The 17,553-nt window shown below is 38.5% G+C and overlaps 1 protein-coding gene across 1 annotated transcript in view; it reads right to left on the bottom strand.

Moving 5' to 3' along the window:
* The window catches only part of LOC101476673 (MAM domain-containing glycosylphosphatidylinositol anchor protein 2), a 243,514-nt gene that overhangs the window by 42,990 nt on the left and 182,971 nt on the right, over window positions 1–17,553 (bottom strand). The window contains exon 11 of the mRNA XM_004542097.4: window positions 10,962–11,234. Coding sequence (XP_004542154.1) covers window positions 10,962–11,234 — 273 coding nt within the window. The remainder of the gene's footprint in view (window positions 1–10,961; window positions 11,235–17,553) is intronic.

A 17,553-nucleotide genomic window follows, 5' to 3' on the forward strand; every position in this document is an offset into this window, starting at 1 on the left:
CGTAGTGATCGATGTAGCGGTTCCCAATGACAGCAATATCAGGAAGAAGGAACACGAGAAGCTGGAGAAATACCAAGGGCTCAGAGAAGAGCTCGAGAGGATGTGGAGGGTGAAGGTAACGGTGGTCCCCGTGGTAATCGGAGCACTAGGTGCGGTGACTCCCAAGATAGGCGAGTGGCTCCAGCAGATCCCGGGAATAACATCGGAGATCTCTGTCCAGAAGAGCGCAGTCCTGGGAACAGCTAAGATACTGCGCAGGACCCTCAAGCTCCCAGGCCTCTGGTAGAGGACCCGAGCTTGAAGGATAAACCGCCCGCAGGGGCGTGCTGGGTGTTTTTTATATATATATATATATATATATATATATATATATATATATATATACATATATATATATATATATACATATACATATATATATATACATATATATATATACATATATATATATACATATATATATATACATATACATATATATATACATATACATATATATATACATACATATATATACATATATATATACATATACATATATATATACATACATATATATACATATATATATACATACATATATATACATATATATATATATATATATATATATATATATATATACATATATATATATATATATACATATATATATATATATATATACACATATATATACATATATATATATATATATACATATATATATATATATATACATATATATATATATATATATATACATATATATATATATATATATACATATATATACATATATATATATATATATATATATATATTTACATTCTTCCATCTCCCGTTTCTGGTCTGTGACATCTCTTACTTTTCGACTCTTTTTCTCCTTCCCTCGCACTCACAGACACGGACTCCACTGCCCATGAGGCTACATTCTTTAGGGCTATGCCTGTAACACTCTGCCTATTGCCTTCATATTAAATCATTTTTGTGAATAATTTTTAAAAATTTTTAAAAATATTTCTTCACGCCGCAAGTAGAGGTGACATGGGCTGGGTTTCCATCGGCGTGGACACCAAAAATATAGAGTTCATAGCCTTATGAAATAGGAAAATACCGCCGTGTAATCCATTCATTTCAACAAAGTAACTGTATTCTGAATACCGCCTTTTAAAATGGTAACTGTAATGGAATACAGTTACTTATATTTTGTATTTTAAATACGTAACGGCGGTACATGTATTCCTTTACTCCCCAACACTCTGTGTGTGTGTGTATATATATATATATATATATATATATATTTTTTTTTTTTTACATTACGCCATACTCCTGGTTTGAGTGATTCTCACCTGCCTTTTCTTCTAATAACATAGTTAACTTTGTGAGAATTAATTTTATGCCCACATGTGGCACAAACTAAATGAATCTTTCAACTTTTCAGCTTTCCGGTCACAGTAGGAAAGCTGATTTCTGACAGCTCGAGAAGGAACTGGCAGAACACGGCATTTTAATCAAGATCCAGAAACAAGCTTACAGGATGACCTTCCAGGCAAAGAATAGTAATTCACCTCAATGACACGTTGTTGTGTTTGTCCCTCTGCTTCTTGGGCTTGTTTATTGAGGGATGACAATACCCAAGGCAGATGATTTTTAATAACCATGGAAAAGACAGCAGAGCTGCCATTGTTAGCTCAAACAAAAGCGGCGCTGGGATTTGATGAACCTGTGTGAAGATTTAGCAAGCAGTTTATGAATGTCAGGCAATTGGATAAACCTGTCAAGTTAGTTTATGTCACTGACGAATTATAATAGCATTATTTGCTCCTGAGTCCTTCCCTGTGGCCTCCTTAGTGTGACAGACCCTTGAACCACTTCATCCAGTAAGATACTGGTATTCAGAGAGAGTCAGTAGAAACTTGACAGCTGATTGCTCTAAATGACACAACACTGAAGCATATTGTTGTACTGGGTGGCATTTTGTTATAATGTTGTGTACACATGCCAGTTCTTCTGTTGCTGTAAAGACATCACCAAATGCTGTTTAAGTGCAGCTTAATAGGCATGTGCTTAATAACAGGGTTTCCTGCTAAACAGCAGGTAACTTGAATTCATCAAATTCACTTTTATGTAGTTTGGTAGAAAGAAATTTGATCTCAAAGGTTTGCAGAATATTCTAGTACTAACTAAAGTTGCAGTGAGACCAAATAAAAGCCATTGTTCACTCACAGCTGTATAATCCTCAGCATCAGTTCTCATTAGAGCAAAATGGCAAAAAGTAGCTGCGCATACTGGCCTCAAACAAAATCTACTGAATATTTACGTACATTTATGGAACAATTTCATAATTTCTTTGATTGCGCTGCATCAGAGCTGAGGTTTAAACACATTCACTTAGGCTTTAATCACTCAAATCTCAGCCAGAAGTGGGGAAACTGCACATGTAAGACAAAAAAACAAAAACACAAAACAAGACTCGTGGTTTCATTCATCGTCTGACTGGTTTGATCAATTCTCATAATTGTCCAGTATAAAAAGCCAAAATCAGCACAGCACAAGCAGTGTGTTTGGTTCTTTGGTCTAGATAATAAATCAGGTTAATGGTGCTCTAGGCAGCATACTACAGATGACGTGGCCTTTTTCATGGATAAAGCTATTTAAAATGCAATATTCTGATCGGAAGGAAAACAATGCACATTCATCAGCCTGATAAAATAAAACCATTGTGAGTGAGAAACTAGTACAGACAAGTACAGCGAAAGAGAGAAAATTACGCAGTACTTTTTTTCTAGGTTTTATCTGTTTTATGTTGAGCTGTGGAATATGTCTCAAAAGTTCATCAGCAGTCTACTGCAAGGTAAACCTGTCTGTTATAACAGATGACACTATCTCACAAACTGCCTCGTGTCTCGCTGAGATACTAATGAAACCAGCAAAACACATTTCCCAACTAAAATAAATAAATAAATAAAAAAACAAGGATAATTACCGTCTGCACTTTGCTTGGCACTGTTTTGCCGTATAGAGCCAGCTGTGTTTACAGCATATTGTACAGCTAATGTTACATAAACCCGCCTGGCAGATAATGTCAGACTTAGTCATGCAGCATATACAGTACAGTAAAGCCGATAAGGAAAAAGAAAAAGGCTGCAATTTGCAGTAGAGAGCAGGCAGGGAATGTTAATTAAACTCACTCACATTGTTGTCTGGATCAGTAAATTAGCTTAAAGATTTCCACACAGACCGTTTCAGAAAAAGCCCCAAAACAAAACAGAAAAACAAAACATGAAAAGACTCTTTTCATACTTTTCTTAGAAGTTTGACACGGAAGTCTTTATACTAATGCGCCGCATTCATTAATCTTATTTTGGGGAACATTTTTTTTTCTCAAAGTACATTTCTTACAGACAAATATCACAGACTCGCACGGCAAATTATTGCCTTTTATTCAAATATACAGTGTAATGAAGCAACATGGCCTTTGCTCCTAATAATATGTTATGTGTGGTGAAGCACATTACCTAACCCACTTACACAGCCTGAAACAGATAACCCTGGGTGGGAGACATCAAACATAAAGTACAGAGGGCTTAATTGATTTTTTAAAATCCTGTTTATAACAGCATAACCAATGCAATGATTCATACAGCTCAGTGAAAGCCTTCAGGCAAGAAGTTGACCTTGTTTGCAGACTTCCTTTTTACTTTTTAAGGGTTTATGAACATGTTTTCATCTTTAGGAGTGCAGTCATATGCTAAGCAATTCCTATATGATTCTGGGCTTCTTTTGCTTTTCTTTTTATTTGGCAGGAAGTAGGCTTACATATGGATGCACAGCTGGCCGAGACAAACAAATAACACCAAAGCAGGAACTGCTAACAGACAAAGGTATTATAGGGCAGCGGTAATCACGTGGTGCCCTTATGGGAACGCAAAATAAATCTCTATGTGTCTTTTTTTCCTTAAGGGAAACAGCACAGAACTCGCAATGAGTCACTTCTACATTTACAGTCTTCCTTCCTCCTCGACTAATCAGTTCAGTACAAAAAAGGATAAACGTTTTAATCGTTGCTGATATTAAAAAGCCCAGTGACTTCCGATTTCATCCTTCTTGGTCCGTGTAAATTGAAGGCTGCTCTAGAGTGACTAATGTTGAGATATTGTGCTGATATAAAAGAAGCAGAACTACAAAAATAGGCCAGAAAATACAAAATAAAGAAAGCAGAAAAAAAAGACCCGAACAGACTGCATCTGTCCTTCAAGCCTGACAGACTTTCAGTCTGATCACAGATAACATTATTCAGATGCTTTTCACTCTGACTATATACTGTTAGGCATTATGACCAACAGGATCCATCAGTGTCAGCATGTCTCCTTGAGCTGCATGAACTATTCAGACTCATTCTCCATGTACTGCAGGGTTGCAGTTCAAGCCAGGTGAACTGGGCACAGACTTTAAAAGGCAGGCAGACGAGTTACTTAAAACCACCAAAGGTAAGGCACAAATCTGTGCTGGAGACCAAAGATGATAAGGTTTATAAATCCCTGACTCAGAGAAGAGTGCAGGTTTGAAAGCAAAATCAATTTAGCTTTTGCTTTTATTTAAAAACATAAAAAATAAAAGAGACAAAAATATCACACAAAAGCACCAGATAGTAACTTAGCAGGAGGCCCAAGGGGCCTGTTTAAGACACATCTCAAAAAGAAAAGCTGAATAAATAAAAATGAAATAAACATTACTGAAAACAGATGATAGATCAAAAAAAAATAAAATATGAAAATAGCCTGAATGCAGAAAATGCACTCCAAAACAGACAAAAAATGTGAGAGTAAGTGTTTCACAATAAAAGGAAAAACATTTTCTTATGACAGCAAATCGCACTGCAGCTAACTTTTGCACTATTGGCACACAGTTTCTGCAGCATTAGGAACAATGACTGAAAAAAAGGATAATGGAACCATACAAGCACAGCATTATGTGGAATCTGAATTCATTTCACAGGCACACTCACACAATGCAGACAATGTCTATCTGAACATTGTCCCTGAGAATTTAATTGTTCCTCTCTTCTAATTTACAACTGGCTGCCAGAAATGGGGCTTAAGCAGGAAGGCGGCAGAGAAATGAGAAACACTGCTTGTTTTTTCTTTGTAAATTTCGGAAATCCAACAAAATTATAGTACTGCAGTTTGCATTGTTTGTACTGGTCAATGGAGAGAAAAGACACGTGCTGGGCAATTTTATGCAGACTTTGTTGCCTGTGCAGAGATTGGACATATGTTGGAACTCTCCAGTCATTTTACACTTAAAGATTAGATCAGTCATGCCTGTGAAATTAGCTGTATAAAGTTTTGTATGGCTCTGAAGGAAGCATTGGAAGATTTTAGGTAAAAAGATTCATTATCATCATATATTTCATATCATATGACTATAATAAATAAATGCTACTCTTGATAGATTTTCCCCTTGACTAAATAAAACTTTCTATGTATCTTAAATCCTGAAAACAAGTAGCAGACCTCAATTGCCCTCCTTTAAAAGCACTATAGGCTTTAAAAATATCCCAGATTTCTTTCTTAATGCTGCAGCACCCTGCTCTTCCCCCATAAGTAAAAAGGCTCAAATAATGATCAATGATAATCATCAGGTTAAACTTTTTTTCTAGACTGAGTCTTAAAAATATGCCAATACAAACTGGAGGCATGGCCTTTGAAAGAAATGCACAATCTGGGCACTACTGAAGGATATGTAGAAACTGTAGTTTTACATTTATTAAAACTATTATAAACAAAACATTGACCATTGTTCTGTCTTTGTAAACTCTACAATAGAATAAGTGAATTAACTGCTATAATATTTTTCTAAATACCAAGCTTGTCAGTGTTTCACTCAGATACTGTCACAGATCACATTAAAGATGGGCACACCTTTATGCCTGAAAAGTTAAGCTAATACAAAAGAGTCTTAAACCTACATTCCTTTTACTGGCCAGTAGGGGGAGACTCCTGTGGTTGCAAAAAGAAGTCCAGTTGTAATTACGCAGGAAAACAGATCATGACTCCCTTTGTGACCAAACTAAACACTTTCCTGAGGATGTATTAGACTGGAATGCTAGTTTCACACCTTAATGAATACAGAGCAATGCTTATTTTGTTTATTATGGTCAGCCTATGTTAGAAAAAACAACCCCCCCCCCCCCCCCCCCAAAAAAAACAAAACAAAACAAAACAAAAAAACAAAACAAAACAGAAGGTCTATAAGTATGCAGCATCCCTTGATCTGAGTATCAGATCTGGCTTGTCAAGTCGAGTTGATGCAATGCTTATGGCGGAGAAATTCTCTGTTTGAGAATTTACAGCAGGACTTTCCACACCAACAGTAATGTCACAGGAGCCATGTGCATCTTTACTCGAAACTCTATGATCAGTGAACATTTACTTGCTATCTATTCTGAGGAGCGTGATTTGAGCATTTGCTAACAACTCAGGGTTCCCACGACAGAGAGCCCGAGCCAAAGCTCAGTGGTACACATTACATTCCTCTGAGGGGTCTCTCCCCAGGCACAATTTAATGGCCAACTTGGCCATTAGAGCCAACTCACTGTTCCCACAGATGTCCCCATGGCTTGGCACATGGGCATCCATGCATATGCACACACACTCTCCTTTGGCACAATACACTTTTCCAGGCGACAGAATTTATGGGCTAATAATGGCCTGCTGCCTAACTATGGTGTGTTTGCATGTGTCTGTCGGCATGGTAACATCATGTATGCTGCTCACATGTTGACTGAATCCGAAATCCAAGGACTGTGGGCCAAAACTCCCAAATCATACTTTTCACACGCTAGCACAGCCTGAGAAGACGTCAGACATAGAGCGATGGGAGAACGTCTACTGGCTTGTCTACCTGTCTTGGTAAAGTGAGTTTAAACCGAGGTGCCATCTAATTACATGAGCTACACCAATATTTTGCAAGTCTTGTCGAGAAACAGTCTTACAAGTCGCAGACGGGAGATGATATGCACTTCTTCTACTGCAGGGTATTGCCTGATTTCATGGCATTTTAGTTTTAGAATAAAATTAAAAATTTTAACTATCGAGAGCTGGAATTAGGAGACTGAGGCATGGCAGGTTTCATAGATGATGCAATGAACCAAAGTGGATTTTCTGCACCATACTCCTGTAGTCAGGGAGTTACTAAAAGAGCTTCCATACCTTTGGCAACCACTGAGTCCAGATGGTGGGAATCTGGAGCACTGGGCGGGAGGAATGGAGCAATAGAGGGCGAGGGAGGGAAGGAGGGATAGAGGATGAAAGGGAGTGGAAGTAGGAAGAGGGAGGGAGCATGAGCAATAGAAGGCAAAACCCCAGCCCTGCTGAGAAAAACAAATGGCTGGAGGGAACTAGCTGCTTCTGTCTCTCTGTTCTACCTGTTTCCCCAGGAAGGGGATTTATGGCACGCACTGTGTGTGTGTGTGTGTGTGTGTGTGTGTGTGTGGGGGGGGGGGGGGGGGGGGGGGGGGGGGGGGTCAAGCTGGAAAGGAGGATGAGAGAGTGGGGTTTGAAAATGAGAAAGATGAAGAATGTGGAAAGGAAAATGGACACAGAGAGAACTAAAGGCTATAAAAAAAATCAAGTGCAGCCAAGGTATGATTAGAACGCAGAAAGAGATAGAGAGAAATAGACACTATCAAAGAGAAGAGCGACCTAAGTGCCAGAGGATCAAAGTGACAAATACTCCTCCTGTGACCCTGCAGCTCCTGTCTCTAATAGGAGGTCTGGGAGATTGAAACCTTGGCCAAAGTTCCTGAGGACTCTCAGTGTAGCCAAACTAATTTTGTCCTGTCATAACAAAAGACTGGGAGACGATCATATGGATCTCACAATGGAGGGAAATAATGTAACAAAAACAGATGAAAGAAGGTAAAAGAAAGACCTGACATAATGGACATGCCTAATTCAGATCAGCAATCTATGATTTATCTTTCCCTTTAGTCTTCTTTATATAAATTGTCTATCATATAAAGAGGCAGACACACACCCCAAAACAATATGAGACAAGGCCTTCTAAGCTTTTTGTTCAGCCAATTGCATCTGTCAAAACAACCCTTTAATTATCAATTGAATAGCGTACTAAAAAAATCTTCTGTTGACATGCCAACGTATGGTAAAAGAATAAAGGCTAAATGACTGTTATTAAATGCAGCTATCTGGATCAAACACAGTGACAGGCTTATAGCACTAATACCAGTATGGAGTTATGTTTCTGTGAGAGAGAAAGAGTGGAAGTAAGTAACTTAAAATAAATGACCATTAAAAAAGAAACAAAAGAAAAAAGAAAAAACAAACAAACACAAAATCGCTCCTAGCTTAGCTACTCCTAGTTTAGCAACTATAGCGCTGGTCATTTGAGGTCTGTGTAGCTTGAAATTTCTCTACATGTTGAAACAGTAAGCAGGAGGGCTCCTAGTAAAAAAATATTTCTGGGATACAGAGCTGGGCAATAATCTTGTTCTTTTTAGCCACGAGAAAGACAAACTTTAACACTGCTGCTATTAGCCAACTTTACTGGCTAACTAGCATGTGATACTATACTGTATTTCCAAAAGTATTCATTCACCTATTTAAATAATTGAATTCAGTTGTTCCTGCATGGCTACTGGTGTATAAAATCAAATGGCTAGCAAACTGGTTCTAAAAATATTTGTGAAAAAGTGGGTCGCTCTCAGGTCACTCAGCGAATTCTAGCGTAGTTTCGATGGGATGCCACATGCACAACAAATACAGTTGTGAAATTTCCTTGCGCACCCCTTACTGTTCCAACATGAGTACACAAAGAAAGGTTCTTAAAGACATGGATAAGTGTGGAAGAACTTCACTGGTGTGGAAGAACTTGACTGGCCTGCACAGAGTATTGAGCTCAAACTGATTAACAACTTTTGGGACAAATTAGAGTGGAGACTGTGAGCCTTACCTTCTGATCCAGCATCAGTGTCTGACCTCACAAATGCACTTCTAGAATAATGGTTAAAAAATTCTCACAAACACACCCCTAAAGCTTGTGGAAAGCCTTTCCAGATAGATGAAGGTGTTATATCTACAAAGGGTAGATTCATATGCATGTAAAGGCAGACGAGTGAATACTTCTGGCAAAGAAAGCAGGTGTGGAAAGAGTAGCTTAATGTCAGCTACATCCTCTTGCTTCAGATGAGGGAAATCTTTAGCTCAGCAACATCATTTAAACTGCAGTAGTGTAGGATTTCAGTTTGTTTATGATTTGCTGTTATTGGTTGGGCTTCATTATTGCTCCTTGTTTTTGACTAATGTAAGGTTGTGCTTTGATTCCTGTTTGTTAACATAAATTACTCCAGTATTTTGAGGGTTTTTTCTTTTGTTTTTAAAATGATAGTTATTGGTTAGTATTTATAGAGATTGTTATTTACCTTTCATTACTTGTGTTTTCTTTGTATATTGGTTTACTCTTCTAGCATCTGCAATGTTCTGTGTATCATGTGGACTGAATTTTCTGTTTATTTATTTTTTTGTTACTTGCTCTCTTGTGCCTTCTTTTGAATTATACTTTCTATCTGTTGATTGTCTTGATTGTGTACACCTGTGTCTGGGTTTACACAGCTGTATTCACTTCCCTTGATTGGCCCTTGGTGTCTCTTTGTGAGAATATACAGCCCTGGCTCTCTTTTGTCTTTGTCACTGTATCTGTGTACCATCGCTATGCTCCTCCTTAGTGTCTAGCCTGTTAATTCCTGGAGGTTTTAGCTTTGCAGTTTGGTTCCTTCTGGATCTTAAAAAAATACCTTCAACTTCTACACACAACTTAATAAAAGGTTAGTTTTTTGTTTACTTAGGTTTTCTGAAACTCTTGGATTTGTATCTAATTCTAACCAGTATTCCTCTGAGATTTGATCACATTTATATGCATCCTAAAACTAAAAACCTTTTTTTCCCCTTGTAATGTTAAAATTGAAACATACTCCTTGAAATCCCAACAAAAAGAATTAATCTTCAGCCGTTTAGCATATATAGCCCATATTTGCCTGGAATATTAAAATGACATCTAGCATTTTCGTACATGTCAGGAAGCTAAAGTAGCTGTGGCTATCCAGCTACAGTTGATGCAATCTGCTGGCAATAGCAGTTATTCAGCTGAAATAAAAGTCTACCTCTGTGTGAAGTGAGGGGTCTTCATTTTGAAAATGACTTGTGCTGTTTCTCACATTGCATACTCCTGCTTACTATTTAAGTGTGACTACATGCTGGGAAAAGGTAAAAAAAAAAAAAACACTGACAAAATTACCTGTTAAAAACCCACACTCAAAAGTTTCCACTTTGACTACAATGGAAGGAAAAGACCACCAAGAATTTTTATCCACGGCTTCTAAACTAATTGTAATGCCACGTTATGGCTCGGTCACACGAAACTAAAAATAGTATGGCAATCTCCATGCAACTGGTGGACATTGCCCACCGATTGCATTGAGTTTTTAATAACAACATCTTTGCACAGGTCGCCTGGTGTGAAGGAACCTGTCTCTAAATTGCTCTCCAACTGCTTACCAACTACTTCTATTCTAGTTACATAAAGAAGCAGCAACTATGGCACTTTTTTAAAGGAATTTCTGAATTTGTGTTTTACATCTATCTGGTTCTGGCTGGACTGCGAATGGAAGTAGTTAATATGAGTTTCTGTTTAATTCATCAGAGCCAAATGTTGTAAATTTCTATTTCAGAAAATGCTACCCTGTAAAAGTATGCATTACACAGATAAGCATGCAGTATACATTTTGTACTGGAACTATACTAACAATATTAGACACAGTGACAAATCATTGTTCGTTCACCATGTGTCAAACAAATGTAGAAAAGCTAACATAAAGAGGAAAAGTAACTAAACCAAGCGGAAAAAGATTCTAGAAGAATAAAAAAGGAAATATGAAATGAAATGGAAACTTTTTTTTTTACCTGTAACCTGGAAAGTGCATTTGCCTGCTCCAGCCTCATTGATGACATTACAGGTGTACTCGCCCCAGCCATCACGATTTAGGCTGCGGATGGTGTACTCTGTCTCATCTCGCTGGGTGTCAAAAGCTCCCGCGTGGAGCAGCCGGTTAGAGAGAAGCCACTCGAAGCGCAACACACGGGAGGGGTGGGCTCGCAGCACTCTGCAGGTCATCACTACAGGCCTTCCAAGACCCTGACGCATCTCCATGAAAACAGGCTCCACTGTTGGAGGGTCTGAGCAGGAGACACAAAAGCTCAGGAGAGTTCACAGATATTTGACAAGGACAGAAAAGTGTGTCAAGGATGGAAAAAAAAAAATAGAAAAGAAAAATACTTTGGATGAATAAAGACAAGAAGAGTGAGGTTAGGGCACCAAAGTGAGAGCAAGGACAAACACCTGGAATAAAGAAAAGGTGATACATATGACATGAATATAACCTTGCATATTTAAAAACACAAACAAGGACATTTATTAAAATGTAAAAACACGTGCACAATGATTTCAAGCGATGTAGTTGATGTTCACTGAGGATCTACAAATGACAAAGCTGAAAAGATGTTTTTTTTTTAATTAGAAAAAAACCCCAGGTATTATAATATGAATGTAGCAAGTGAAGCAGCGCAGAGAGAGAGAAAAAGGTGATATTTAAGCAAACTGTAGAAAACAAACTAAACTGCAAATTCAATACACTTCACCAACAGATGAAAAATGAAAACAATTGTGGAGAGACCGGTAATAGCTGCCAGAAGATCAATTTTGCAAAACGACTGGGACAACTTTTGAAACAAAAACCAGTTGAACTTCACAGAAAATTGGTTATCTGGATGATAAAATACACCTGAAACTTTCAGAAAGTAAAATTAATAACTTATTTGAGTAACTGACAGGCTTTACCTCATCCCCCCCAACACAGAGTACACAGTGGTAAATAATTTAGCCACGTTTCAGTAAGCGAAGTCAGGAGCTAAACGACCTTGCTGCAACCCCGAACTTGAATCTGCAAAAGTTTAATATGTGTGGGTGATGTTTTGCAAATGTTTTGCCAGACTGTGTGCACGGTGACACGTGTGGAGGGTTTTTTGGATGAACAAAATGGGTGTAAGCACTTGTGTGTGGAAGCACTGAAAAGGTTATGAATAATTTCCCCATTTTAAGCGTCTCTGCTCCTGACACGCTCATACAGATGCTTGACAAAAGTCACGACGGGGCTTGAAAAACAACAAGAATCTGGAGGAGCAGAGACAGAATGACATGGAGCCCCTTAATTGCCTGAAATTTGCATAATTCCTGATGGAGTAAAGGAGAGGCGGTAGCTATAGCCAAGGTTTGCTGTTTTTCAAAATGTAGTCTGTTACAGATCACTGATTACCTGATTGAAACTGTAATCTGCAGCATAATCTTCGACATTATTCACACTCGGTAATATAATCTAATTACTGAGCCTTCCATATTTGATAGGGGAATGCAATTAAATGAACAGTGTATTAAAATTTACAGGATATAATTTGATAACAGTATTAACGTCATTATCCACAACCTTAATCAGCCATTTTTTTTTTCATAGGATTCGCAAAATTCTGAGGCTTTATTTTGACGGTTTGAACGTTGAATGTGTTTTCAGCAGAACCTTTTTTTCTCCACTTTTGCACTTAATTGAGTTTGCTTCACCCCAGGATCTTAGAGCAGGGGCACGTCTACGAGGCCAGTCAAGTGTACAGGGAAACGTGGGATGTAAACATCATAGTGAATGCAAAATAATACACTGGCATAAAACGGTCCAAAGTGGGATTTTCCATTCTTGCCCTCAGTGCTAATTATCTCTCAACACACAGCATCCTGCTATTCACTCATGAGCCACAATGATTAATGACACACCATTAGATCAGATAATGAGTGGCTGAAATGTAAAAATAACCAAAAAAACCTCATAACACTAGGTGATGGGAAGAGTAAACACAGATCTTTCAAGAGGTTTGGACTTAATGGAAATAGAGATACAAGTTTGTCTCCTTCACCTGATTTTGTTCACGGAGAGTAAAGTGGTTTTCACCACCTCTGAATGAAACAGCAATCAGTTCCTTCTTCAATTGAGCATTGCCTGGGCTTTTACCCAAACCCAAAAGGCTTATCTCTGACTCCAAAAAAGGTCTGGAATTCTACTTATCACATTAAAATTGTAGGTTTGTGTGGTGCAGTGAATCACAGTTAGCTCCGCAGCCTCCCTGAGTGGCACTAGACCAAATTGCAGTAAGTGCAGTTCCACTCACACAGAGAGACAAATGAAGATGCAGCAAATAAAGAAAAAAGAAAAGGGAAAATCTCTTATATAACCAAAACATCCTTTAAACAAGGGCACATGCCTCATCACCCCCTGTGCATTTCCTGTGAAACAGCTGCCCGGCGAACTCGAGGAGAAAGGAGCAGAAAGGTCCTTTGTGATATTCCCTGAGCAGTGCTCGCCATGGTTAGCGTAGCAGTGAGGGTGACGTGTGCTCAGAGTTGCAGTAAGTCGCAGGCTCGGGGAAAACCCTGAGCGCTAGCTGAAGTGCAATCCATCATCAGTCACTAGTGGGTACCTTGACAGTAATGTGGAGAAAAACAACATTTAGGAGCGCTCAGGTCTTGTCCCCATGGTCCATGAGCACGGACATCTACAGGGAGGAGGCCTGAATAAAGACTCACGTGTACCGAGAGGAAGGGGTGTGCATGTTTGTTTTGTGCATGGAAAGCTGAGGTGTATTGTGTCCACCTACGTTTCTGAAATAGTGTCCGCTTGACTGGTTAACAATAAACTTGAGCTTCAATCAAAATGGATTCCATTTTTCTTCTGCCTGTTTTGAGTGGGGAAGTGTCAGACGTTTATTTGGTCCCTATTTTTCTTTCATCTATTTTCTTGTCTGACAGTAATTCCTCAGGGCAGCCATTTTACATAAAGTTAAAGTACCCATACAATGATACAATTACAAATCTTTCATTCAAAATTTTAATTAAATGAGGCAACGTGAGTTTTAAAAATGTACTTCAAAGAAAACAAAAAAAGGCAGCATAAGGAATGCCCCAGACAAAATCTGTGACATTATTAGTCTAAGTTCCTCCCCCCAAAAAGTAGATATTAAAAACATTATGGATTCTCCAATAATGAATGACCAGCACAAACAAATAAAAAAATGGTTTTCAGTACAGGAAAGGTAAAAAGATATTGACTTGGTTGCTAAAGTGAATGGTGTATAGTGTTAATTTTCACTGCACTATTAACCTGAGATAAAACCACAGTTATGTTGGTATTATCTGATTTGTATCTGCATACTAACATCTAATTCTCGGGTGTTCAATGTAAAAATAGTTAAGACCATCACCAAAACTCAACGTTTCATGATTTTACCCCCAATAAAAAAGGAGCTGTTGCTTCTCAGTCTTGATAGGTTGACCAAAGTCAGTGAAAAAAAGTTGTGGAAATCTACATTATGCGAGATCAAAAATAGGGAAAAATGTTAAAATGCAGAGTGCCCTCTCTGCTACTGAGGTACATATAGCGTGGTGTAAAAAAGTGTCTGCCCCTTTACTTGATTTCCTAGTTTTTCATATTTGTCATACAAACACACCATGTTTCAGATCACCACACAAATTTTAGATATTAGACAAAGATAACCCAAGTAAACAGCACTATAAAAGCCTGATGCGGGTCCCACTAAACTTCTGTTAGAATGGTGGGAAACATTGCGTTCCTGTGAGAGTAGTGGACTTCACCGCCACTGACCCACATTTATTAGGGTGTGACGCAAACTTGTGGACAGAGTACCGAGCTGCTGCTTTGCCAAGTGGATTTCTGGCTGCGGGCAAAGGACCCGACACGTCACTGAATTTTAAACTGTTTTAACCTGGTGTAATTCGACAGACTGACTGCTGCGGCTGTCGATCATGTTTGTTTCTTGTTTTATTTTTCTGTATCAGTAGGCACCACAGATATTGATTCTTTTAGTGTTTTAACCCTTTTAATATATATATATATATATATATATATATATATATATATAATTATTGTCGCAGACGGTGAAGGCGCTGCGTGGAAAGCAAATCCTTTTTTTGTCTCGCCGCTTTTGCATGCACAGCGGTGGGCCTGAGTGAAGACGGCACTGAAAATTTGCCTTTTTCTATAGTGTCTTTCCCATTTGGGGTTATGTGTGAGTTGCCGTCCCTTTTTAACCTCGATTTGTTCTTAAACGGTTCCCCGCAGCGCTTATCCTACAATCATACAGTTTTATCGTTTTTATTAAAGTAAAGTTTTTAATTGTTTTTAGGTGCTGCTGTTATACTGTTACTTTTATTTTGTATTGAAAGTAAAACCCTTTTTAACTGACTGTGCGCCTACGGCTCTGTCCTATTTTAAATAGGTACCTATCACGAGTCACAAACGGTAATTTGCTGGTGTCCAAAGCATTTGCAAGGAGGTTTTTCGTGCAGCAATTTTACCTGGCAACTGCTAGTCAACTCTAATATGTACACATTTTTCCTTACTATGACGTCACTAGGCCTGACTGCTAAAGCTCAGCCATGCAGGGGCTTCAGTAATTAATTTCACAGCAACTTCTATTAACATTCAGCAAACACTTGCCAACCAGTTGGGTAATTTCCCCCTTGCGACTTGTCGTTATCAGGTGGTTGCTGATTGACTTCTGGGCCTGTGTGACTGGGACCGTAGCCACGGGGAGAAGATAATGACTAGTAAACATGCTATTCTAGTGAAAGCTAACATGTTTGAAGATCAAGGGCATACTGGAATTATGCCATGATGATATAGTTATATGATATAGTTTTTTTTTTTGTTTGTTTTTTTTTTAACCAGTGCAGGGGAAAAAATGGGTAAAAAACAAATGCCTTATACATTGGATTAGTTTTAGGTCATTAGATTAAGTCTTTGCTTTCATATAACACATCATATTTGATCTCCATAGGCAGTGATTTAAATAACAGTATCTGAGAGATTAGAAAGGCAATGTGTTGAAAAGATTTCAACACTGAAAATGTGGAAAAAAAAGTTGCTGAATCTGTTCAAACACCATTTTTTGTAAGGAGCCAGTTTCCAGAAAGGTTAAAATGTATTGTTATCCTTCATTGATATAGATGTTTGCGATGTTAAAAGCAGAATATTTACTTACAGTAGTGGAGTAGATACCTCCCTACATTTATTGTTTGAACTTACATGTGACATACCAGCGTTCAATTCAGAAAAATGTGACATTTTATACAACTTCAGCAGCTGTACGTGGGCGTATAAAAGCAAAACAAAAGCCTTGGGCTCAGATGCAACGAAAAGCGTTCTTGTGGGAGAATAACCTTTGTAGTATAGCATGCTTCAATATGAAGTCTTGATGGAGCAAAAAAGCATTCATTAGGAAGTCAAACAGATATATATGGAATATAAAATGATAACCCTGATTTATAATGAGCCTCTGTGTTGAATAATGTAGGGGACGCTTCTCTGCATCAGTACGCCTTACTTCCCTCATGCTACAGCCGCTGCAATCAAAAAATGAACTTGCGCACCATCTGCATTAGCATATTGTTATTAAAACATAGGGATAATTTATGAACCTAAATATACAATTAATGATAATCAATGTACATTTTTTAGCGTGACGAGTGGCCTGGTGATCCACTAATAGGTTTAGCTCACTCAGTAACCAAGTTATAAATTATTCTGTCAAAGCCGTGCACAGGCTTCTGTTTACAACCTACATATTCACTGACCTTTTCTGGTGCGGATTCGATGCGCCTGATCAATTCAATATTGTTCCACAAAAAGGGTTATTAAAATTTCATCCCCAAATGCGTGGTGTGAGCACTGCTGTAATGTAAAAGATTAATCTGCTGGTGTTAAGTTGGCGTTAGGCTAATGTGAGTCGCTCTAAAATGATTCACATTAGAGTGGGCCTCAGGGGCCGGCATTGCAGCCCTTCTTGATGCAGAAAGGAAAATTAATTAAAAACAATAATCGTGTAATTCTGCTCATTACTTTTGCCCAGGCTGTAACTTCTTTATCCCACTGTGTCTTTTTGATGTGTGTCAGATAGTCAGGTGCTTGCTCAAGGGGACTACTGCATGGTTGCATCAGGCAGGTGTCATGGGCAACGCAAGGAGCAACAGAAGGGAAGCCTGTATAAAAGATTCCTGTGCATCTGGGCCGAAGTAGAACTTGATAACTCACTCTGACAGACAGTGGTATCTAGGACAGAAGACCACGCTATACCTCTTCGTTTTCCATTTCTTTTTGCTTCTTCACTTCCTCTCTCTCAAGTCCCTGGACCATGCCAAGTCAGTTTGACTAAGAACATTAGGGTGTCACAGCTTGGGATTTGGCGTTTGCAATTCTATTAGAGCGTCGACTCTAAAGGCAAACGTCTTCCATTCCCTCTACCTCTCCTCCTGGCGTCGCCTCTGCCAGCCAACAGATGCAGGTTTTTACATATCAAAGCTGTTGACTTGCCAGAGTCATTTCTTCACGCCTCTAATGCTCTTTGCTTCAGAGGGCTGTACCTCGGTCCCTTGATCAAG

The sequence above is a fragment of the Maylandia zebra genome, linkage group LG15, assembly GCF_041146795.1.
Source record: "Maylandia zebra isolate NMK-2024a linkage group LG15, Mzebra_GT3a, whole genome shotgun sequence".
In the NCBI taxonomy this organism is placed as follows: domain Eukaryota; kingdom Metazoa; phylum Chordata; class Actinopteri; order Cichliformes; family Cichlidae; genus Maylandia; species Maylandia zebra.